Below are 24,294 nucleotides of genomic sequence, written 5' to 3' on the forward strand. Positions count from 1 at the left end.
TGTTGGTCTACTGTCTTTCTGTCTCCATGTTGGTCTACTGTCTTTCTGTCTCCATGTTGGTCTACTGTCATTCTGTCTCCATGTTGGTCTAATGTCTTTCTGTCTCCATGTTAGTCTCCATGTCCTTCTGTCTCCATGTTGGTCTAATGTCTTTCTGTCTCCATGTTGGTCTACTGTCCATCAAACAACATATATTTCACCTCTGTATCTTTTGCTAGAGATCGTAGACCTCTAGTTCTACTATATTGATAAATAATCAACAACTGATGATTTTATAATATAAACCACCTGATAAATTTGTACTCTTTCCAAAATGAGTTTGAATGACACCCCCTTGACAACACAAAGCTATCTGAACACTAGATATGAAACCCGTAGGAACTGAGATTTGAGTAGAGAGGAAGTTCAATGAGGCAGATAAATATTATTCTAAATATTTAGGTTGATGGGGCACGGCTTGTAATTCCAGAAGAAAATGTTGACACATCGCATATTAAGGACATCATTATTTAAATTCAATCACAATCTTAGAGGCATAGTTCTACAAGTCAAAATACTGTTGAAAATGAAAAAAAAAATCCTCACATTAACTTCAAAACATCAATCTCAACAGAAATCAATGTACTTTATGTTGAAGGGTTTTAACATTGGAAAGGTAAACACATTTGGACTTACCATTGTTGTTTCAGCGATGGACCCGAAACTGTTAATAAAAATGTTGCATGTTACGTTTACAGGGGGACCTGTAAAAGAATGAAAAATAAATAATATTATTTTCTTATTAAAGAACTGTGAAACAAAAATCCCTCCTTGCAGACTGAAAACACAGTCCTTCCTCCTTTATTACACTGAAAACACAGTCCTTCCTCCTTTATTACACTGAAAACACAGTCCTTCCTCCTTTATTACACTGAAAACACATTCCTTCCTCCTTTATTACACTGAAAACACAGTCCTTCCTCCTTTATTACACTGAAAACACAGTCCTTCCTCCTTTATTACACTGAAAACACAGTCCTTCCTCCTTTATTACACTGAAAACAGAGTCCTTCCTCCTTTATTACACTGAAAACGTAGTCCTTCCTCCTTTATTACATTGAAAACACAGTCCTTCCTCCTTTATTACACTGTAAACACAGACCTTCCTCCTTTATTACACTGAAAACACAGTCCTTCCTCCTTTATTACACTGAAAACACAGTCCTTCCTCCTTTATTACACTGAAAACACAGTCCTTCCTCCTTCCTCCTTCCTCCTTTATTACACTGAAAAAAGAGACACAAATGGATTGTTAAGTAGTATATTTGTGGAACACATTATATATGAATATAATAACGTGTGCTATTTAGCAGAAGTTTTTTTTATTTAAAGTGACTTACATTCTTTAAGTACGGGTGGTCCTGGGAATCTACCAACTGAGTTACAGAGGACCACAACGTAATATCCCATAAGCCTGTGTAAAACTGTACACAGAGATACTGTAATATCACGTTGTAAACACACAGCGCTCCATGTTGACTGAGAGATTATGAGAATGTCCCCCCCCCCCAAAAAAAACCGCTAAGATCCTCAGAGACACTCCAATGTTGTTTCCAGGCAACAGTGCCAAGGTTAGAACAAACACCACAGGGTTGAAGCGTGTCCGTTGAAGGTCGTATTACCTGCTTGTACAAACAAAAATGTGATTACCCAGTGCCCGGTGACAAGAGTTGACTTTCAATTGGCTCAGGGAGAAAGGACAGCAATGGGAACAAGTCTAGCCCCCATCCATCACCTCAGGAAATGACAGATATTGGCTTTGAACAGTAAATTATATTACGCACCAATTCCAAGAAAAACCACTCCTCATCACCGGTACCTTTACATAAAGCCGGAAAGCCAATCATTGTGGTCAATTAAAGGATTCTACTTATTGATGACATGTCAGGTTTATATCAAAAACTTTACAACATTTGAACTTACATCAAATGTGTGGGATACGAAGGTACAGTTATATATAGGGTACAGTCTAAGTGTACATAGTCTCATGTCACAGCAGGACTACATTCCCTCACGTCCTTTACATTTCAACACAAACAACCTCCGTGTTAAAGATTTCTAACTTTCTCTAATACAGATGCCTGGCAGCTACAATGAACTGAAGGCTCTGAATTATTTTGATGAGCAATTATTGTCCCTGTCACTGTCTCACAGCTGCTGCACTAAGGAAGTAGGGAGTACACACACACAGATGTGCACACACACACACAGATGTGCACACACACACAGATATACACACACACACACTTAGTTCTTCGTTAACCTATCAAATACAACCACAGGAAATAATCATTACATTTTACCCCGGAGCAAATATCTTGTTTTTGAGGTACATCATTTAATTAAATTAAAATCAATACAGTAATCACAGACTCACAAGGACAAAATAAGTAATCAAGAAAAAAATAACTCAGGACATCTTCCAAATAATTTCTACTTAAAGTCTATAAAGTCTACTTTCAAAGCATGAAATGCTTGTGACAAAACTAGGAGGAGGAAAGTGAAGGAGAAAAGAGGAGGGGGAAAGAGGAGGAGAAAAAAGGAGGAGAAAAGAGGAGGGGGAAAGAGGAGGGGGAAAGAGGAGGGGGAAAGAGGAGGGGAAAAGAGGAGGAGAAAAAAGGAGGATAAAAGAGGAGGGGGGAAGAGGAGGGGGAAAGAGGAGGAGAAAAAAGGAGGAGAAAAGAGGAGGGGGAAAGAAGAGGGGGAAAGAGGAGGGGGAAAGAGGAGGGGAAAAGAGGAGGGGGAAAGAGGAGAAAAGAGGAGGGAAGAGGAGAAAAGCGGAAGGAAAGAAATTGAGGAAAGAGGAGGAGGAAAGAGGAGGAGAAAAGAGGAGGAGGAAAGAGGAGGAAGTAGATGTAATCATTTGTATTTTCTTGACATTCCTTCCTTGCAGCATGTGACTGAAAGGGTTGGGAAATGTAATGTCCCCTCTCTCTCTCTCTCTCTCTCTCTCTCTCTCTCTGTCTGTCTCTCTCTCTCTCTCTCTGTCTCTCTCTCTCTCTCTCTCTCTCTGTCTCTCACTCTCTCTCTCTCTCTCTCTCGCTCTCTCTCTCTCTCTCTCTCTCTCTCTCTCTCTCTCTCTCTCTCTTTCTCCACAATGGGGAGAGAGGGATAAAGGACAGCTCACTAACTGTCAAGGCAGGGTGACTCATACTGTAGAGCACAATGATTTGCTTTACTATGTTTATTCATAATGGTCTGGGCACAGTGCATCGAGAGAGAGAGAGAGAGAGAGAGAGAGAGATCTGGTGCTTCTGTCACCAACCAAGGAGGGCCTACAGCAGCACCTAGATATTCTGCACAGTTTCTGTCAGACCTGGACACCTTTGCCCTAGAGCACACAAAAACCTATACATACCTCGGCCTAAACATCAGCGCCACAGGTAACTTCCACAAAGCTGTGATCGAGCTGAGAGACAAGGCAAGAAGGGCCTTCTATGCCATCAAAAGGAACATAAATTTCGACATACCAATTAGGATCTGGCTAAAAATACTTGAATCGGTTATGGAACCCATTGCCCTTATGGTTGTGAGGTCTGGGGTCCGCTCACCAACCAAGATTTCACAAAATGGGACAAACACCAAATTGATACTCCGCATGCAGAATTCTGCAAAAATATCCTCCGTGTACAACATAAAACACCAAATAATGCATGCAGAGCAGAATTAGGCCGATACCCACTAATTATCAAAATCCAGAAAAGAGCTGTTAAATTCTACAACTACCTAAAAGGAAGCGATTCCCAAACCTTCCATAACTAGGCCATCAACTACAGAGAGATGAACTTGGAGAAGAGTCCCCTAAGCAAGCTGGTGCTGGGGCTCTGTTCACAAACACAAACAGACCCAACAGAGCCCCAGGACAGCAACACAATTAAACCCAACCAAATCATGAGAAAAAAAAAAGATAATTAATTGACACATTGGAAATAATTTACAAAAAAACTGAGCAAACTAGAATGCTATTTGGCCCTAAACAGAGAAAGCTCTGAGGAAAGTTAAAGAAAGCTTTGACTATGTACAGACTCAGTGAGCATAGCCTTGTTATTGAGAAACGCCGCCGTAGGCAGACCTGGCTCTCAAGAGAAGACAGGCTATGTGCACACTGCCCACAAAATGAGATGGAAACTGAGCTGCACTTCCTAACCTCCTGGCAAATGTATGACCATATTAGAGATACATATTTCCCTCAGATTACATAGATATACAAAGAATTTGAAAACAAACCCAATTTTGATAAACTCCCATATTGTCACGTTCCTGACCTGTTTTCTCTTGTTTTTGTATGTGTTTAGTTGGTCAGGGCGTGAGTTGGGGTGGGCATTCTATGTTAGGTGTTTCTATGTTTAGGTTCATTGTCTATTAGCCTGATATGGTTCTCAATCAGGGACAGGTGTTTTACGTTTCCTCTGATTGAGAACCATATTAAGGTAGGTTGTTCACACTGTTTGTTTGTGGGTGGTTGTCTTCCGTGTCTGTGTCTGTGCACCACACGGGACTAATTCGTTTGTTTGTTCGTTTGTGTCGTCTGTACCTGTTCATGCGTTCTTCGTGTTTATGTAAGTTCGTTTGTTCAGGTCTGTTGACTTCGTTTATTATTTTGTAAATTGTCAAGTGTGTTTAGTTTTCGTCTTGTTTAATAAATATAATGTCGTATAACAACGCTGCTCTTCGGACGAAGAGGAGGAGGACAACCGTTACAGAACCACCCACCAAACAAGGATCAAGCAGCGTGAGAGGAACCAGCAACAGCGGCCAAAAAAACAGGACTCGTGGACTTGGGAGGAAATATTGGACAGAATGGGACCCTGGGCTCAACCAGGAGAATATCGCTGCCCCAAAGCTGAGCTGGAGGCAGCGAAAGCAGAGAGGCGGCGTTTTGAGGAGCTAGCTCGGAAGCAGGAGAAGGATCTGGGCTACACTACGTGGGAGGAGATTGACAGGTGGACGATCGACCCAGGGCGAGTGCCGGAGCCCGCCTGGGATTCTCTGGCGCAGTGCGAGGAGGGATACCTGCGAATGGAGGCAGCACGAAGACGCGGTAGGAAACCCGAAAGTAAACCCCAAAAATGTATTGGGGGGGGGATAAAAGGGAGAGTGGCGAAGTCAGGTAGGAGACCTGCGCCTACTCCTTGTACTTACCGTGGAGAGCGAGAGTACGGGCGGACACCGTGTTACGCAGTAGAGCGCATGGTGTCTCCTGTACGTGTGCATAGCCCGGTGCTACATACCAGCTCCTCGTATCGGCCGGGCCAGATTGAGCATTGAGTCAAGTGCCATGAAGCCGGCTCTACACATCTGGCCACCAGTGCGTCTCCTCGGGCCGGCTTACATGGCACCAGCCTTACGCATGGTGTCCGCGGTTCGCCTACATAGCCCGGTGCGGGTTTTTCCACCTCCCCGCACTGGTCGGGCGACGGGGAGCATACAACCAGGTAAGGTTGGGCAGGCTCAGTGCTCACGGGAGCCAGTACGCCTGCACGGTCCGGTATTTCCGGCGCCACCTCTCAGCCCAGTACCACCAGTGCCTACACCACGCACCAGGCTTCCAGTGCGTCTCCAGAGCCCTGTTCCTCCTCCACGCACTCTCCCTGTGGTGCGTGTCTCCAGCCCAGTGCCTCCAGTTCCGGCACCACGCACCAAGCCTCCTGTGCGTCTCCAGAGCCCTGTACGCACTGTTCCTTCTCCCCGTACTCGCCCTGATGTGCGTGCCCTCAGCCCAGGACCACCAGTGCCGGTACCACGCACCAGGCCTATAGTACGCCTTGAGAGTCCAGTGTGCCCTGTTGTTGTTCCCCGCACTAGCCTGAAGGTGCATGTCCTTAGCCCGGTACCTCCAGTTCCGGCACCACGCACCAGGCCTACAGTGCGTCTCAGCCGGCCAGAGTCTGCCGTCTGCCCAGCGGCGCTTGAACTGCCCGTTTGCCCAACGGCGCCTGAACTGTCCGTCTGCCAAGCGCCGCATGAACTGCCCGTCTGTACTGAGCCTTCAAAGCCGCCCGTCTGCCATGAGCCTTCAGAGCCGTCCACCAGACAGGATCAGCCAGAGCCTTCCGCCAGACAGGATCAGCCAGAGCCTTCCGCCAGACAGGATCAGCCAGAGCCTTCCGCCAGACAGGATCAGCCAGAGCCTTCCGCCAGACAGGACCAGCCAGGGCCGTCAGCGACCCATGACCAGCCAGAGCCGTCAGCGAGCCATGACCAGCCAGAGCCGTCAGCGAGCCATGACCAGCCAGAGCCGTCAGCGAGCCATGACCAGCCAGAGCCGTCAGCGAGCCATGACCAGCCAGAGCCGTCAGCGAGCCATGACCAGCCAGAGCCGTCAGCCCTCAGTCTGTAGCTGCCGTCCCTCAGTCCGGAGCTGCCGTCCCTCAGTCCGGAGCTGCCGTCCCTCAGTCCGGAGCTGCCGTCCCTCAGTCCGGAGCTGCCCCTTATCCCGGTGCTGCCCCTTATCCCGGTGATGCCCCTTAATTTAGGTGGGTTTATTTGGAGGGTGGTCATTGAGAGGGGGATACGGAAGCAGGGAGTGACTATGGTGGTGTGGGGACAGCGTCCGGAGCCGGAGCCGCCACCGTGGACAGATGCCCACCCAGACCCCCCCCCTAGACTTTTGGTGGTGCGTCCGGAGTTCGCACCTTGAGGGGGGGGGTTATGTCACGTTCCTGACCTGTTTTCTCTTGTTTTTGTATGTGTTTAGTTGGTCAGGGCGTGAGTTGGGGTGGGCATTCTATGTTAGGTGTTTCTATGTTTAGGTTCATTGTCTATTAGCCTGATATGGTTCTCAATCAGGGACAGGTGTTTTACGTTTCCTCTGATTGAGAACCATATTAAGGTAGGTTGTTCACACTGTTTGTTTGTGGGTGGTTGTCTTCCGTGTCTGTGTCTGTGCACCACACGGGACTAATTCGTTTGTTCGTTCGTTTGTGTCGTCTGTACCTGTTCATGCGTTCTTCGTGTTTATGTAAGTTCGTTTGTTCAGGTCTGTTGACTTCGTTTATTATTTTGTAAATTGTCAAGTGTGTTTAGTTTTCGTTGTGTTTAATAAATATAATGTCGTATAACAAAGCTGCGCTTTGGTCCAATCCCTACTCCTCCTCTTCGGACGAAGAGGAGGAGGACAACCGTTACACATATCTATTGGGTGAAATACCACAGTGTGTCATCACAGCAGCAAGATTTGTGACCTGTTGCCACAAGAAAAGGGCAACCAGTGAAGAACAAACACCATTGTAAATACAAACTATATTTATGTTTATTTATTTTCCCTTTTGTACTTTAACTATTTGCACATCATTACAACACTGTGTATATATGTAATATAACATTTGAAATGTCTTTATTCTTTTGCAACTTTTGTGAGTGTAATGTTTACTGTTCATTTGTATTGTTTATTTCCCTTTTGTTTATTATCTATTTGACTTGCTTTGGCAATGGAAACATGTGTTTCCCATGCCAATGAAGCCCTTAAATGTAATTTAATTGAAATTGAGAGAGAGAGGTAGGAAGTGGCTTTGTGTCTCTCTGCTTGCTGCTGAGGTTGTGGTGTACTGTCCTTCCAATCTCCACTTTCATAAATCAAAAAATAAAAACTCCACTTTCATTAATAAAAACAAGTGACAACAGCAATGAACCATAATGAAACTAACGCTTCGCTACATCCCACCTTACCTTGCTAAGAGATGACCATGGCCTTAGCTATCAAAACGCCACTCATTGATTTTTCTAAACTGGAAAAACGATACAAGAGTAACGAGAGCAGCAAGTCAAGTAATTTAAGCAGAACAATTCATTTTCGCTCTTGGAATTAAGATTGGACATATATGAAATAGATTTAGCGACCGGTGCATCATACATGCCATAGGGACCCATTCTAAACCACAATCCCAATATTACTCATCAGCACAGTTTTTACTAATGAGTGTTCAGTATTCTCCTCACACCTTCATTAACAGCTTAAGATAACTGCTAAGTAGGTAAAGCCTTGGCTTGTGCAAGCCAGAATGGCTCATATGAAAGCGGGATACCTAGTCAGTTGTACAACTGAATACATTCAACTGAAATGTGTCTTCTGCATTTAACCCAACCCCTCTGACTCAGAGAGGTGCGGGGGGGCTGCCATAATCAACATTCAAATCTTCGGCGCCCGGGGAACAGTGGGTTAACTGCCTTGCTCAGGGGCAGAACAACATATTTTTTACCTTGTCAGCTCAGGGATTTGATCCAGCAACATTTCAGTTACTGACCCAATGCTCTAACCACTAGGCTACCTGGATCCTATCTTCTGTTCCCGTATCGGGAGGTAGCTTGATGTACAAGTACACCCCCTGGACAGGACACTAGTCTATTGCCCCCAATCTATCTCCTTTATGCTGAGTGCCAGGGATTGACATATCGGGTCCCATTTTTATAGTCTTTGGTATGATTTGGCCAGGGATCAAATGCCCAACTTTCCAATCTCAGGGCAGACACTCTAACCACAAAGCCAGTGAGTTGATTACTCCTCGTGGGCCATAACATGGGTGTAATGAAGTTCTGTCTGTAAATCAAGCAGCAATGCGGTTTTTCACTGCTCTGCAGTGGTTTAGTATAGCAGTAACCCATGGACGATGGTGGTGACATCCCTGTGTATATACAGCATCCGTCCTTTGGGGGTTGTAAAACACAGGTACCATGGGGAAGACCAATCCACCATCAAACTCCTCTCTGCTTTACTTAACAGTTTCAATTCCACATCCAATTTGAGACACAGATAGTTTCAACTAAAGAGAGAGAGAGAAAAAAAGGAGAGTGATGGTAGTGACAGCAGTTTAATGATGGTGGTAGTAGCAGTAATGCTTATGGTAGTTGTAGTAGTGATGATGGTAGTAGTAGTAGTAATGATGGTGGTAGTTGTAGTAATGATGATGGTAGTTGTAGTAGTGATGATGGTAGTTGTAGTAATGATGATGGTAGTTGTAGTAATGATGATGGTAGTTGTAGATATGATGATGGTAGTAGTAGTAATGATGATGGTAGTAGTAGTAATGATGATGGTAGTTGTAGTAATGATGATGGTAGTTGTAGTAATGATGATGGTAGTAGTAGTAATGATGATGGTAGTTGTAGTAATGATGATGGTAGTAGTAGTAGTGATGATGGTAGTTGTAGTAATGATGATGGTAGTTGTAGATATGATGATGGTAGTAGTAGTAATGATGATGGTAGTAGTAATGATGATGGTAGTAGTAGTAGTGATGATGGTAGTAGTAGTAATGATGATGGTAGTAGTAGTAATGATGATGGTAGTTGTAGTAATGATGATGGTAGTTGTAGTAATGATGATGGTAGTAGTAGTAATGATGATGGTAGTAGTAGTAGTAATGATGATGGTAGTTGTAGTAGTGATGATGGTAGTTGTAGTAATGATGATGGTAGTAGTAGTAGTAATGATGATGGTAGTAGTAGTAGTGATGATGGTAGTTGTAGTAATGATGATGGTAGTTGTAGATATGATGATGGTAGTAGTAGTAATGATGATGGTAGTAGTAGTAATGATGATGGTATTTGTAGATATGATGGTAGTAGTAATGATGATGGTAGTAGTAGTACTGATGATGGTAGTAGTAGTACTGATGATGGTAGTAGTAGTAGTAATGATGATGGTAGTTGTAGTAGTGATGATGGTGGTAGTAGTAATGATGATGGTAGTTGTAGATATGATGATGGTAGTAGTAGTACTGATGATGGTAGTAGTAGTAATGATGATGGTAGTAGTAGTAATGATGATGGTAGTAGTAGTAATGATGATGGTAGTAGTAGTAATGATGATGGTATTTGTAGATATGATGGTAGTAGTAATGATGATGGTAGTAGTAGTACTGATGATGGTAGTAGTAGTAATGATGATGGTAGTAGTAGTAATGATGATGGTAGTAGTAGTAATGATGATGGTAGTAGTAGTAATGATGATGGTAGTAGTAGTAATGATGATGGTATTTGTAGATATGATGGTAGTAGTAATGATGATGGTAGTAGTAGTACTGATGATGGTAGTTGTAGTAATGATGGTAGTAGTAGTAATGATGATGGTAGTAGTAGTACTGATGATGGTAGTTGTAGTAATGGTGATGGTAGTAGTAGTAATGGTGATGGTAGTAGTAGTAGTACTGGTGATGGTAGTAGTAGTACCGATGATGGTAGTAGTAGTAATAATGGTAGTAGTAGTAATGATGATGGTAGTAGTAGTGATGATGGTAGTAGTAGTAATGATGATGGTAGTAGTAGTAATGATGATGGTAGTAGTAATGATGATGGTAGTAGTACTGATGATGGTAGTAGTACAGATGATGGTAGTAGTAGTAATGATGATGGTAGTAGTAATGATGATGGTAGTAGTACTGATGATGGTAGTAGTACAGATGATGGTGGTAGTAGTAATGATTATGGTAGTTGTAGTAATGATGATGGTAGTTGTAGTAATGATGATGATAGTAGTAGTGATGATGGTGGTAGTAGTAATGATGATGGTAGTTGTAGTAATGATAATGGTAATTGTAGTAATGATGATGGTAGTAGTAATGATGATGGTAGTAGTACTGATGATGGTAGTAGTACAGATGATGGTAGTAGTAGTAGTGATGATGATGGTAGTAATACTGATGATGGTAGTAGTAGTAATGATGACGGTAGTTGTAGTAATGATGATGGTAGTTGTAGTATTGATGATGGTAGTAGTAGTAATGATGATGGTAGTTGTAGTAGTGATGATGGTAGTAGTACTGATGATGGTAGTAGTAGTAATGATGATGGTAGTTGTAGTAATGATGATGGTAGTAATACTGATGATGGTGGTAGTTGCAGTAATGATTATGGTAGTTGTAGTAATGATGATGGTAGTAGTAATGATGATGGTAGTAGTAGTGATGATGGTAGTAGTAGTAATGATGATGGTAGTAGTAGTAATGATGATGGTAGTAGTAATGATGATGGTAGTTGTAGTAGTGATGATGGTAGTTATAGTAATGATGATGGTAGTAGTAGTAATGATGGTAGGTGTAGTAGTAATGATGGTACTTGTAGTACTGATGATGGTTGTAGTACTGATGATGGTAGTAGTAATGATGATGGTAGTTGTACTGATGATGGTAGTAGTAGTATGATGATGGTAGTAGTAGTAGTAATGATGATGGTAGTTGTAGTACTGATGATGGTTGTAGTACTGATGATGGTAGTAGTACTGATGATGGTAGTAGTAATGATGATGGTAGTTGTACTGATGATGGTAGTAGTAGTATGATGATGGTAGTAGTAGTAGTAATGATGATGGTAGTTGTAGTACTGATGATGGTAGTAGTAGTAATGATGATGGTAGTAGTAGTAATGATGATGGTAGTAGTAATGATGATGGTAGTAGTAGTAATGATGATGGTAGTAGTAATGATGATGGTAGTAGTTGCAGTAATGATTATGGTAGTTGTAGTAATGATGATGGTAGTAGTAATGATGATGGTAGTAGTAGTGATGATGGTAGTAGTAGTAATGATGATGGTAGTAGTAGTAATGATGATGGTAGTAGTAATGATGATGGTAGTAGTACTGATGATGGTAGTAGTAATGATGATGGTAGTACTAGTACTGATGCTGGTAGTAGTAATGATGCTGGTAGTAGTACTGATGATGGTAGTAGTACAGATGATGGTGGTAGTAGTAATGATGATGGTAGTTGTAGTAATGATGGTAGTAGTAGTAATGGTGATGGTAGTAGTAGTACCGATGATGGTAGTAATACTGATGATGGTAGTAGTAGTAATGATGATGGTAGTAGTAGTACTGATGATGGTAGTTGTAGTAATGGTGATGGTAGTAGTAGTACTGATGATGGTAGTTGTAGTAATGGTGATGGTAGTAGTAGTAGTACTGGTGATGGTAGTAGTAGTACCGATGATGGTAGTAGTAGTAATGATGATGGTAGTAGTACTGATGATGGTAGTAGTACAGCTGATGGTAGTAATACTGATGATGGTAGTAGTAGTAATGATGATGGTAGTAGTAGTACTGATGATGGTAGTTGTAGTAATGGTGATGGTAGTAGTAGTAATGGTGATGGTAGTAGTAGTAGTACTGGTGATGGTAGTAGTAGTAATGATGATGGTAGTAGTAGTAATGATGATGGTAGTAGTAATGATGATGGAAGTAGTACTGATGATGGTAGTAGTACAGATGATGGTAGTAGTAGTAATGATGATGGTAGTAGTAATGATGATGGTAGTAGTACTGATGATGGTAGTAGTACAGATGATGGTGGTAGTAGTAATGATGATGGTAGTTGTTGTAGTGATGATGGTAGTAGTAGTAGTAATGATGATGATAGTAGTAGTGATGATGGTGGTAGTAGTAATGATGATGGTAGTTGTAGTAATGATAATGGTAATTGTAGTAATGATTATGGTAGTAGTAATGATGATGGTAGTAGTACTGATGATGGTAGTAGTACAGATGATGGTAGTAGTAGTAATGATGATGTAGTAATACTGATGATGGTAGTAGTAGTAATGATGATGGTAGTTGTAGTAATGATGATGGTAGTTGTAGTATTGATGATGGTAGTAGTAGTAATGATGATGGTAGTTGTAGTAATGATGATGGTAGTAGTAGTAATGATGGTAGGTGTAGTAGTAATGATGGTAGTTGTAGTACTGATGATGGTTGTAGTAATGATGATGGTAGGTGTAGTAGTAATGATGGTAGTTGTAGTACTGATGATGGTAGTAGTAATGATGATGGTAGTTGTAGTACTGATGGTAGTAGTAATGATGATGGTAGTTGTAGTAATGATGATGGTAGTAGTAATGATGATGGTAGTTGTAGTACTGATGATGGTAGTAGTAGTAATGATGATGGTAGTTGTACTGATGATGGTAGTAGTAATGATGATGGTGGTAGTAGTAATGATGATGGTAGTTGTACTGATGATGGTAGTAGTAGTATGATGATGGTAGTAGTAGTAGTAATGAGGATGGTAGTTGTAGTACTGATGATGGTAGTAGTAGTAATGATGATGGTAGTAGTAGTAATGATGATGGTAGTAATACTGATGATGGTAGTAGTAGTAGTAATGATGATGGTAGTTGTAGTAATGATGATGGTAGTTGTAGTAGTGATGATGGTAGTTGTAGTAATGATGATGGTAGTTGTAGTAGTGATGATGGTAGTAGTAATACTGATGATGGTAGTAGTAGTAGTAATGATGATGGTAGTTGTAGTAATGATGATGGTAGTAGTAGTAATGATGATGGTAGTAATACTGATGATGGTAGTAGTAGTAGTAATGATGATGGTAGTTGTAGTAATGATGATGGTAGTAGTAGTAATGATGATGGTAGTAGTAGTAATGATGATGGTAGTAGTAGTAATGATGATGGTAGTTGTAGTAATGATGATGGTAGTTGTAGTAATGATGATGGTAGTTGTAGTAATGATGATGGTAGTAGTAGTAATGATGATGGTAGTTGTAGTAATGATGATGGTAGTAGTAGTAATGATGATGGTAGTTGTAGTAGTGATGATGGTAGTAGTAGTAATGATGATGGTAGTAGTAGTAATGATGATGGTAGTTGTAGTAATGATGATGGTAGTTGTAGTAATGATGATGGTAGTTGTAGTCATGATGATGGTAGTAGTAGTAATGATGATGGTAGTAATACTGATGATGGTAGTAGTAGTAATGATGATGGTAGTTGTAGTAATGATGATAGTAGTTGTAGTAGTGATGATGGTAGTAGTAGTAATGATGATGGTAGTACTAGTACTGATGCTGGTAGTTGTAGTAATGATGATGGCAGTAGTAGTACCGATGATGGTAGTAGTAGTACTGATGATGGTAGTTGTAGTAAGGATGATAGTAGTTGTAGTAGTGATGATGGTAGTAGTAGTAGTAATGATGATGGTAGTTGTAGTACTGATGATGGTAGTAGTAGTAATGATGATGGTAGTAGTAGTAATGATGATGGTAGTAATACTGATGATGGTAGTAGTAGTAATGATGATGGTAGTTGTAGTAATGATGATGGTAGTTGTAGTACTGATGATGGTAGTAGTAGTAATGATGATGGTAGTTGTAGTAATGATGATGGTAGTTGTAGTAATGATGCTGGTAGTAGTAGTAATGATGGTAGTAGTAGTAATGATGATGGTAGTAGTAGTAATGATGATGGTAGTTGTAGTAATGATGATGGTAGTAGTAGTACTGATGCTGGTAGTAATACTGATGATGGTAGTTGTAGTAGTGATGATGGTAGTAGTAGTAATGATGATGGTAGTAGTAGTAGTAATGATGATGGTAGTAGTAGTAATGATGATGGTAGTTGTAGTAGTGATGATGGTAGTTGTAGTAGTGATGATGGTAGTTGTAGTAATGATGCTGGTAGTAGTAGTAATGATGCTGGTAGTTGTAGTAATGATGATGGTAGTAGTAGTAATGATGATGGTAGTAGTAGTAATGATGATGGTAGTAATACTGATGATGGTAGCAGTAGTAGTATGATGATGGTAGTTGTAGTAATGATGATGGTAGTTGTAGTAATGATGCTGGTAGTTGTAGTAATGATGATGGTAGTAGTAGTAATGATGATGGTAGTAGTAGTAATGATGATGGTAGTAATACTGATGATGGTAGCAGTAGTAGTATGATGATGGTAGTTGTAGTAATGATGATGGTAGTTGTAGTAATGATGATGGTAGTAGTAGTAGTAATGATGATGGTAGTTGTAGTACTGATGATGGTAGTAGTAGTAATGATGATGGTAGTAGTAGTAATGATGATGGTAGTAATACTGATGATGGTAGTAGTAGTAATGATGATGGTAGTTGTAGTAATGATGATGGTAGTTGTAGTAGTGATGATGGTAGTTGTAGTAATGATGATGGTAGTTGTAGTACTGATGATGGTAGTAGTAGTAATGATGATGGTAGTAGTAGTAATGATGATGGTAGTTGTAGTACTGATGATGGTAGTAGTAGTAATGATGATGGTAGTTGTAGTAATGATGATGGTAGTAATACTGATGATGGTAGTAGTAGTAATGATGATGGTAGTTGTTGTAATGATGATGGTAGTTGTAGTATTGATGATGGTAGTAATACTGATGATGGTAGTAGTAGTAATGATGATGGTAGTTGTAGTAATGATGATGGTAGTTGTAGTAGTGATGATGGTAGTTGTAGTAATGATGATGGTAGTAGTAGTAATGATGATGGTAGTTGTTGTAATGATGATGGTAGTAGTAGTAATGATGATGGTAGTAATACTGATGATGGTAGTAGTAGTAATGATGATGGTAGTTGTAGTAATGATGATGGTAGTTGTAGTAGTGATGATGGTAGTTGTAGTAATGATGATGGTAGTAGTAGTAATGATGATGGTAGTTGTTGTAATGATGATGGTAGTTGTAGTAATGATGATGGTAGTTGTAGTAGTGATGATGGTAGTTGTAGTAATGATGATGGTAGTTGTAGTACTGATGATGGTAGTTGTAGTAATGATGATGGTAGTAGTAGTAATGATGATGGTAGTTGTAGTACTCATGATGGTAGTTGTAGTAATGATGATGGTAGTTGTAGTACTGATGATGGTAGTAGTAGTAATGATGATGGTAGTAGTAGTAATGATGATGGTAGTTGTAGTACTGATGATGGTAGTAGTAGTAATGATGATGGTAGTAGTAGTAATGATGATGGTAGTTGTAGTACTGATGATGGTAGTAGTAGTAATGATGATGGTAGTTGTAGTAATGATGATGGTAGTAATACTGATGATGGTAGTAGTAGTACTGCTGATGGTAGTAGTAGTACCGATTATGGTGGTAGTAGTAATGATGATGGTACTAGTAGTACTGATGATGGTAGTAGTAGTAATTATGATGGTAGTAGTAGTACTGATGATGGTAGTAGTAGTACCGATGATGGTAGTAGTAGTAATGATGATGGTAGTAGTAGTACCGATGATGGTAGTAGTAGTAATGATGATGGTAGTTATAGTAATGATGATGATAGTACTAGTATCGATGATGGTAGTAGGAGTACTGATGATGGTAGTAGTAGTACCGATGATGGTAGTAGTAGTGCCGATGATGATAGTAGTAGTACCGATGATGGTAGTAGTAGTAATGATGATGGTAGTAGTAGTACCGATAGTGGTAGTAGTAGTAATGATGATGGTAGTAGTAGTAATGATGATGGTAGTTGTAGTAATGATGATGGTATTTGTAGTACTGCTGATGGTAGTAGTAGTAATGATGATGGTAGTAGTAGTACTGATGATGGTAGTAGTAGTACCGATGATGGTAGTAGTAGTGCCGATGATGATAGTAGTAGTACCGATGATGGTAGTAGTAGTACTGATGATGGTAGTAGTAGTAATGATGATGGTAGTTGTAGTAATGATGGTAGTAGTAGTAATGATGATGGTAGTAGTAGTACCGATGATGGTAGTAGTAGTAATAATGATGGTAATAGTAGTAATGATGATGGTAGTAGTAGTACTGATGATGGTAGTAGTAGTACCGATGATGGTAGTAGTAGTAATGATGATGGTAGTAGTAGTACCGATAATGGTAGTAGTAGTACCGATGATGGTAGTAGTAGTGCCGATGATGATAGTAGTAGTACCGATGATGGTAGTAGTAGTACTGATGATGGTAGTAGTAGTAATGATGATGGTAGTTGTAGTAATGATGGTAGTAGTAGTAATGATGATGGTAGTAGTAGTACCGATGATGGTAGTTGTAGTAATGATGATGGTAGTTGTAGTAATGATGGTAGTAGTAGTACCGATGATGGTAGTAGTAGTACCGATGATGGTAGTTGTTGTAATGATGATGGTAGTAGTAGTAGTAATGATGATGGTAGTAGTAGTACTGACGGTAGTAGTACTGATGACGGTAGTTGTAGTAATGATGATGGTAGTTGTAGTAATGATGATGGTAGTAGTAGTAATGATGATGGTAGTTGTAGTAATGATGATGGTAGTTGTAGTAATGATGATGTAGTAGTAGTAGTGATGGTAGTAGTAGTAGTAATGATGATGGTAGTTGTAGTACTGATGATGGTAGTTGTAGTAGTAATGATGGTAGTTGTAGTAATGATGATGGTAGTTGTAGTAGTGATGATGGTAGTAGTAGTACTGATGATGGTAGTTGTAGTAATGATGATGGTAGTTGTAGTAGTAATGATGGTAGTTGTAGTACTGATGGTGGTAGTAGTAATGATGATGGTAGTTGTAGTAATGATGATGGTAGTAGTAGTAATGATGATGGTAGTTGTAGTACTGATGATGGTAGTAGTAGTACCGATGATGGTAGTTGTAGTAATGATGATGGTAGTAGTACTGATGATGGTAGTAGTAGTAATGATGATGGTAGTTGTAGTAGTACTGATGATGGTAGTAGTAGTAATGATGATGGTAGTAGTAGTACTGACGATGGTAGTTGTAGTAATGATGATGGTAGTAGTAGTAATGATGATGGTAGTTGTAGTAATGATGATGGTAGTTGTAGTAATGATGATGGTAGTAGTAGTAATGATGATGGTAGTAGTAGTAATGATGATGGTAGTAGTAATGATGATGGTAGTAGTAGTAATGATGATGGTAGTAGTAATGATGATGGTAGTAGTAGTAGTAATGATGATGGTAGTTGTAGTAATGATGATGGTAGTAGTAGTAATGATGATGGTAGTTGTAGTACTGATGATGGTAGTTGTAGTAATGATGATGGTAGTAGTAGTAATGATGATGGTAGTAGTAGTAATGATGATGGTAGTTGTAGTAATGATGATGGTAGTTGTAGTAATGATGATGGTAGTTGTAGTAATGATGATGGTAGTAGTAGTACTGATGATGGTAGTAGTAGTACCGATGATGGTAGTTGTAGTAATGATGATGGTAGTAGTAGTAATGATGATGGTAGTTGTAGTAATGATGATGATATTTGTAGTACTGATGTAAAGTTGAAGATGACAGTTAGTTAGTTCTAAGTGTCCATGTTTAGTCTTTTATATTTATTATATTTCCACTATTGACTGTTACCATTTTGTTGTTCATTTTTTCTTTGTTTTTCTTATTATTTACTACCATTTCATATTATTATTCTTTATAATTTTATTACAATGTATTCTGTATACGTTGTTGCTTTGGCAATATTGACACAATGTTTGTTCATGCCAATAAAGCATCTTGAACTTGAATTTGAGAGAAACAGAGAGAGAGAGAGAGAGAGAGAGAGAGAGAGAGAGAGAGAGAGAGAGAGAGAGAGAGAGAGAGAGAGAGAGAGAGAGAGAGAGAGAGAGAGAGAGAGAGAGAGAGAGAGAGAGAGAGAGAGAGAGAGAGAGAGAGAGAGAGAGAGAGAGAGAGAGAGAGAGAGAGCGAGTGAGAGAACGTAAGTGTGCCTCAAACATTTTTTTATATGAATAAAAAACAAACATTATAATGGACCACTTCACAATCGAGCTGCCATCAGCAGAAATACAATGGCTTTCAGGCATTAAATATTTATCTAGCTTTAAGCCTGGTACCTATAGAGTGTTGGCCAAGCGGTTTTAGGTTTTATTGAGCTAATATATATTCCACACATGCTCAACTCATTTTATACCTACAAGCTGGAGAGAGAGAGAGAGGTTCTAGCGTTATTGTCTAAGCTGTTTTTTCATTATGTGCAGACACCACAGCTGATAGAGGCAGAGGGACATTGTCAAAGCGTCAGGAATAACAATAGAGATGTATTAGAGATGGGTAAACTGACATCAAATACCTGAATCAACATGGAAGAATAAATACTGGTGGTAAACCCACAAGATGTTGAAGTAGTGTAGTTGTTTTGCTTAATTTGATTTGTGATATATACTGTATACATACTGTATATATATACTGTATACTGTAAACATACTGTATACATACTGTATATATACTATATATATATGACAACAGTCTTCATCCATCCCCTGTGCATAATAAACAGTCTTTGGAAGAACAATAAAGTCTTGTTGATAGGCTTCATGAGAAATGAACAACAGCAATCTGCAGCAAAGATAATATGTCAGTCACATTTTAATTGGACTGTGCAACATGACAAATGGTTGTTCCGTCTCACAAACCTCACCCATACATTCTCCTACCATGCATCACATTCACTGCTTTAACAGCGTGCACTTACAAGGATAAACTTTTCTTAGCTAGCTGGATGGAGGCCCTGAAGCTGCATATAGTGGGCAGCTAGCTAGCTGGATGGAGGCTCTGAAGCTGCATACAGTGGGCAGCTAGCTAGCTGGATGGAGGCTCTGAAGCTGCATACAGTGGGCAGCTAGCTAGCTGGATGGAGGCCTTGAAGCTGCATACAGTGGGCAGCTAGCTAGCTGGATGGAGGCCCTGAAGCTACATATAGTGGACAGCTAGCTAGCTGGATGGAGGCCTTGAAGCTGCATACAGTGGGCAGCTAGCTAGCTGGATGGAGGCCCTGAAGCTGAATATAGTGGGCAGCTAGCTAGCTGGATGGAGGCCCTGAAGCTGCATATAGTAGGCCGCTAGCTAACTATATGGAGGCCCTAAAGCTGCATATGGTGGGCAGCTAGCTAGCTAGATGGAGGCCCTGAAGCTGCATATAGTAGGCCGCTAGCTAACTATATGGAGGCCCTAAAGCTGCATATGGTGGGCAGCTAGCTAGCTAGATGGAGAACCTGAAACTGCATATAGTGGGCAGTTAGCTAGCTGGATAGAGGCCCTGAAGCTACATATAGTGGACAGCTAGCTAGCTGGATGGAGGCCTTGAAGCTGCATACAGTGGGCAGCTAGCTAGCTGGATGGAGGCCCTGAAGCTACATATAGTGGACAGCTAGCTAGCTGGATGGAGGCCTTGAAGCTGCATACAGTGGGCAGCTAGCTAGCTGGATGGAGGCCCTGAAGCTACATATAGTGGACAGCTAGCTAGCTGGATGAGGGCCTTGAAGCTGCATACAGTGGGCAGCTAGCTAGCTGGATGGAGGCTCTGAAGCTGCATACAGTGGGCAGCTAGCTAGCTGGATGGAGGCCCTGAAGCTACATATAGTGGACAGCTAGCTAGCTGGATGGAGGCCTTGAAGCTGCATACAGTGGGCAGCTAGCTAGCTGGATGGAGGCCCTGAAGCTGAATATAGTGGGCAGCTAGCTAGCTGGATGGAGGCCCTGAAGCTGCATACAATAGGCCGCTAGCTAACTATATGGAGGCCCTAAAGCTGCATATGGTGGGCAGCTAGCTAGCTAGATGGAGGTCCTGAAGCTGCATATAGTAGGCCGCTAGCTAACTATATGGAGGCCCTAAAGCTGCATATGGTGGGCAGCTAGCTAGCTAGATGGAGAACCTGAAACTGCATATAGTGGGCAGCTAGCTAGCTGGATGGAGGCCCTAAAGCAGCATATAGTGGGCAGCTAGCTAGCTGGATGGAGGCCCTGAAGCTGCATATAGTGGACAGCTAGCTAGCTGGATGGAGGCCCTGAAGCAGCATATAGTGGGCAGCTAACTAGCTGGATGGAGGCCCTGAAGCTGCATATAGTGGACAGCTAGCTAGCTGGATGGAGGCCCTGAAGCAGCATATAGTGGGCAGCTAGCTAGCTGGAAGGAGGCCCTGAAGCTGAATATAGTGGGCAGCTAGCTAGCTGGATGGAGGCCCTGAAGCTGCATATAGTGGACAGCTAGCTGGATGGAGGCCCTGAAGCAGCATATAGTGGGCAGCTAGCTAGCTGGAAGGAGGCCCTGAAGCTGAATATAGTGGGCAGCTAGCTAGCTGGATGGAGGCCCTGAAGCTGCATATAGTGGACAGCTAGCTAGCTAGATGGAGGCCCTGAAGCTGCATATAGTGGACAGCTAGCTAGCTAGATGGAGGCCCTGAAGCTGCATATAGTGGGCAGCTAGCTAGCTAGATGGAGACCCTGAAGCTGCATATAGTGGGCAGCTAACTAGCTGGATGGAGGCCCTGAAGCTACATATAGTAGGCCGCTAGCTAACTATATGGAGGCCCTAAAGCTGCATATAGTGGGCAGCTAGCTAGCTGGATGGAGGCCCTGAAGCTGCATATAGTGGGCAGCTAGCTAGCTGGGTGGAGGCCCTGAAGCTGCATATAGTGGGCAACTAGCTAGTTGGATGGAGGCCCTGAAGCTGCATATAGTGGGCAGCTAGCTAGCTGGATGGTTGGAGGCCCTGAAGCTAAATATAGTGGGCAGCTAGCTAGCTGGGTGGAGGCCCTGAAGCTGCATATAGTGGACAACTAGCTAGTTGGATGGAGGCCCTGAAGCTGCATATAGTGGACAACTAGCTAGTTGGATGGAGGCCCTGAAGCTGCATATAGTGGACAGCTAGCTAGCTGGACGGAGGCCCTGAAGCTGCATATAGTGGGCAGCTAGCTAGCTGGATGGAGGCCCTGAAGCTACATATAGTGGACAGCTAGCTAGCTGGATGGAGGCCCTGAAGCTGCATATAGTGGGCAGCTAGCTAGCTGGACGGAGGCCCTGAAGCTGCATATAGTGGGCAGCTAGCTAGCTGGATGGAGGCCCTGAAGCTGCATATAGTGGACAGCTAGCTAGCTAGCTAGATGGAGGCCCTGAAGCTGCATATAGTGGGCAGCTAACTAGCTGGATGGAGGCCCTGAAGCTGCATATAGTAGGCCGCTAGCTAACTATATGGAGGCCCTAAAGCTGCATATGGTGGGCAGCTAGCTAGCTGGGTGTAGGCCCTGAAGCAGCATATAGTGGGCAGCTAGCTAGCTGGGTGGAGGCCGTGAAGCTGCATATAGTGGGCAGCTAGCTAGCTGGATGGAGGCCCTGAAGCTGCATATAGTGGGCAGCTAGTTAGCTGGATGGAGGCCCTGAAGCTGCATATAGTGGGCAGCTAGTTAGCTGGACGGAGGGCCTGAAGCAGCATATAAAATGGCATCCTATTCCAATAGAACACAACTTTTGACGAGAGCCCTATGCAGACCCTGGTCAAAAGCAGTACACTATACAGGGAATTGGAAGCCATTTGGGAGTCCCCCTGAAAGCTCTTGATGGCTAGCACTGATGGCCAGTACAGACAGATAAGAGCCTAGATACTCAGAGTTTGCTATGTCACATGGCTATAAGTAATGACAGGTGACTAAATTACCAGAGCCTTTTCCTGGGCCCTGGGTTAGCTGGGCCAGATGGGAGGACATGACAGCCTTGGAGCAGTGTGACTCCTTAAAGGACATTAATCAATAGCCAGGCCGTGGCTCAGGATACCGAACGCAGAACAGTTGACTAGGGTATTATTCCAGTGGATTACAGAGAGAGCCAGCGAGAGAGAGAGAGAGAGAAAGAGAGAGAGAGAGAGAGAGAGAGAGAGAGAGAGAGAGAGAGAGAGAGAGAGAGGGTTTCATCCCAAATGGCACCCTATTCCATATATAGTGCACTACTTTTCACCAGGGCCCTTAGGGCTCTGGTCAAAAGTAGTGCACTATATAGGGAATAGGGTGCCATTTGAGGCGTAGACCAAGAGCGAGGTGTACTGCATGGAGCTGGTAGAGAGTGTGACGGAAGGCATAAAATGGATCAGTAAATGATTTTAGCAGACGTCGTGATGTTCGCTCTTTGCTTAGTGTTTTAATCATCTTGAGAGTGAAAACAAGAGCGAGGGGGAGGTTAGGGGTACCATGATACTGAGCACCGCTGTATCAGTCATCGGCTGAAGCAATCAACTGAGTACGGGCACGCACTCTGTTGAGAGGGCAAATCAAATGAAGCTGTGGTCATTCCAGCTGATATTGGGACTAGTGGACTGGTGATATTGAACTGGTTCTAACGGTTTTTAATACAGGTGATGTCACATACTAACCAGACAGGGATCGGTGCACTCTATGCCACAGTATTAATCTACTTCAGTTTAATATTAAACAGCAGTAATGAACTGTGGGCTGTAACTACCAAACCTGGGTTCAAATACTATTTCAAATATCTCAATTACTTTTACATACATATTCAGATATATTTTATTTTAATATTTGCATGTATTTTGGAAATACACTGGGAAAGTATTTGAAAATTCTCAAATACACTGACCGAAATACACGTCCATGCATTTAACCCAGGTATTTGAAAATAGTATTTGAAATAAGTATTTGAAAATACTCTCAAATACAATTTGGTAGGACTATTTGGTTTTTACAAATAAGCATTCAAATACTCAAATAAAAGTACTTGCTTGGGCTGTCTATTTTAAAATACTCAAATAAACCGAAAAAAGTACTTGAAAATACCAGATACTCCAATACACGTTTCATTAACTATACATCAAATAACATGTGAATCAGTTTTGTATAAATCTCACTTAAATATACTGGCCACAAACTGCCATTAAGTGTTCTCAATATTTTTACTTCATTTTCTAATTCCATGTGTTTAACCTAATAGGCATAATCTAGCAGAGTATCTGTCTACTAATAGGATCTACAATTGACGTGAATGTTTCTGTTGAAATAGATTTCCTCTCCTTTCCCTCCAGCCTCTCACGCCTTCTAAACTGATCATGTGATATGGTGAAACAGGGCCTTCTAAACTGATCATGTGATATGGTGAAACAGGGCCTTCTAAACTGATCATGTGATATGGTGAAACAGGGCCTTCTAAACTGATCATGTGATATGGTGAAACAGGGCCTTCTAAACTGATCATGTGATATGGTGAAACAGGGCCTTCTAAACTGATCATGTGATATGGTGAAACAGGGCCTTCTAAACTGATCATGTGATATGGTGAAACAGGGCCTTCTAAACTGATCATGTGATATGGTGAAACAGGGCCTTCTAAACTGACCATGTGATATGGTGAAACAGGGCCTTCTAAACTGATCATGTGATATGGTGAAACAGGGCCTTCTAAACTGATCCTGTGATATGGTGAAACAGGGCCTTCTAAACTGATCATGTGATATGGTGAAACAGGGCCTTCTAAACTGATCATGTGATATGGTGAAACAGGGCCTTCTAAACTGATCATGTGATATGGTGAAACAGGGTCTTCTAAACTGATCATGTGATATGGTGAAACAGGGCCTTCTAAACTGATCATGTGATATGGTGAAACAGGGCCTTCTAAACTGATCATGTGATATGGTGAAACAGGGTCTTCTAAACTGATCATGTGATATGGTGAAACAGGGCCTTCTAAACTGATCATGTGATATGGTGAAACAGGGCCTTCTAAACTGATCATGTGATATGGTGAAACAGGGCCTTCTAAAC

The 24,294-nt window shown here is 41.7% G+C and overlaps 1 protein-coding gene across 5 annotated transcripts in view; it reads right to left on the reverse strand.

Moving 5' to 3' along the window:
- LOC129858487 (glycine receptor subunit alphaZ1) overlaps positions 1-24,294 on the reverse strand; it is a 96,406-nt gene that overhangs the window by 46,094 nt on the left and 26,018 nt on the right. For all 5 annotated transcript variants that reach the window (XM_055927752.1, XM_055927750.1, XM_055927751.1 and 2 more), the window contains one exon: positions 676-743. In XM_055927752.1, the coding sequence (XP_055783727.1) occupies positions 676-743 (68 nt within the window). The remainder of the gene's footprint in view (positions 1-675; positions 744-24,294) is intronic.

Source organism: Salvelinus fontinalis, chromosome 6 (assembly GCF_029448725.1).
Source record: "Salvelinus fontinalis isolate EN_2023a chromosome 6, ASM2944872v1, whole genome shotgun sequence".
NCBI classification, from domain to species: domain Eukaryota; kingdom Metazoa; phylum Chordata; class Actinopteri; order Salmoniformes; family Salmonidae; genus Salvelinus; species Salvelinus fontinalis.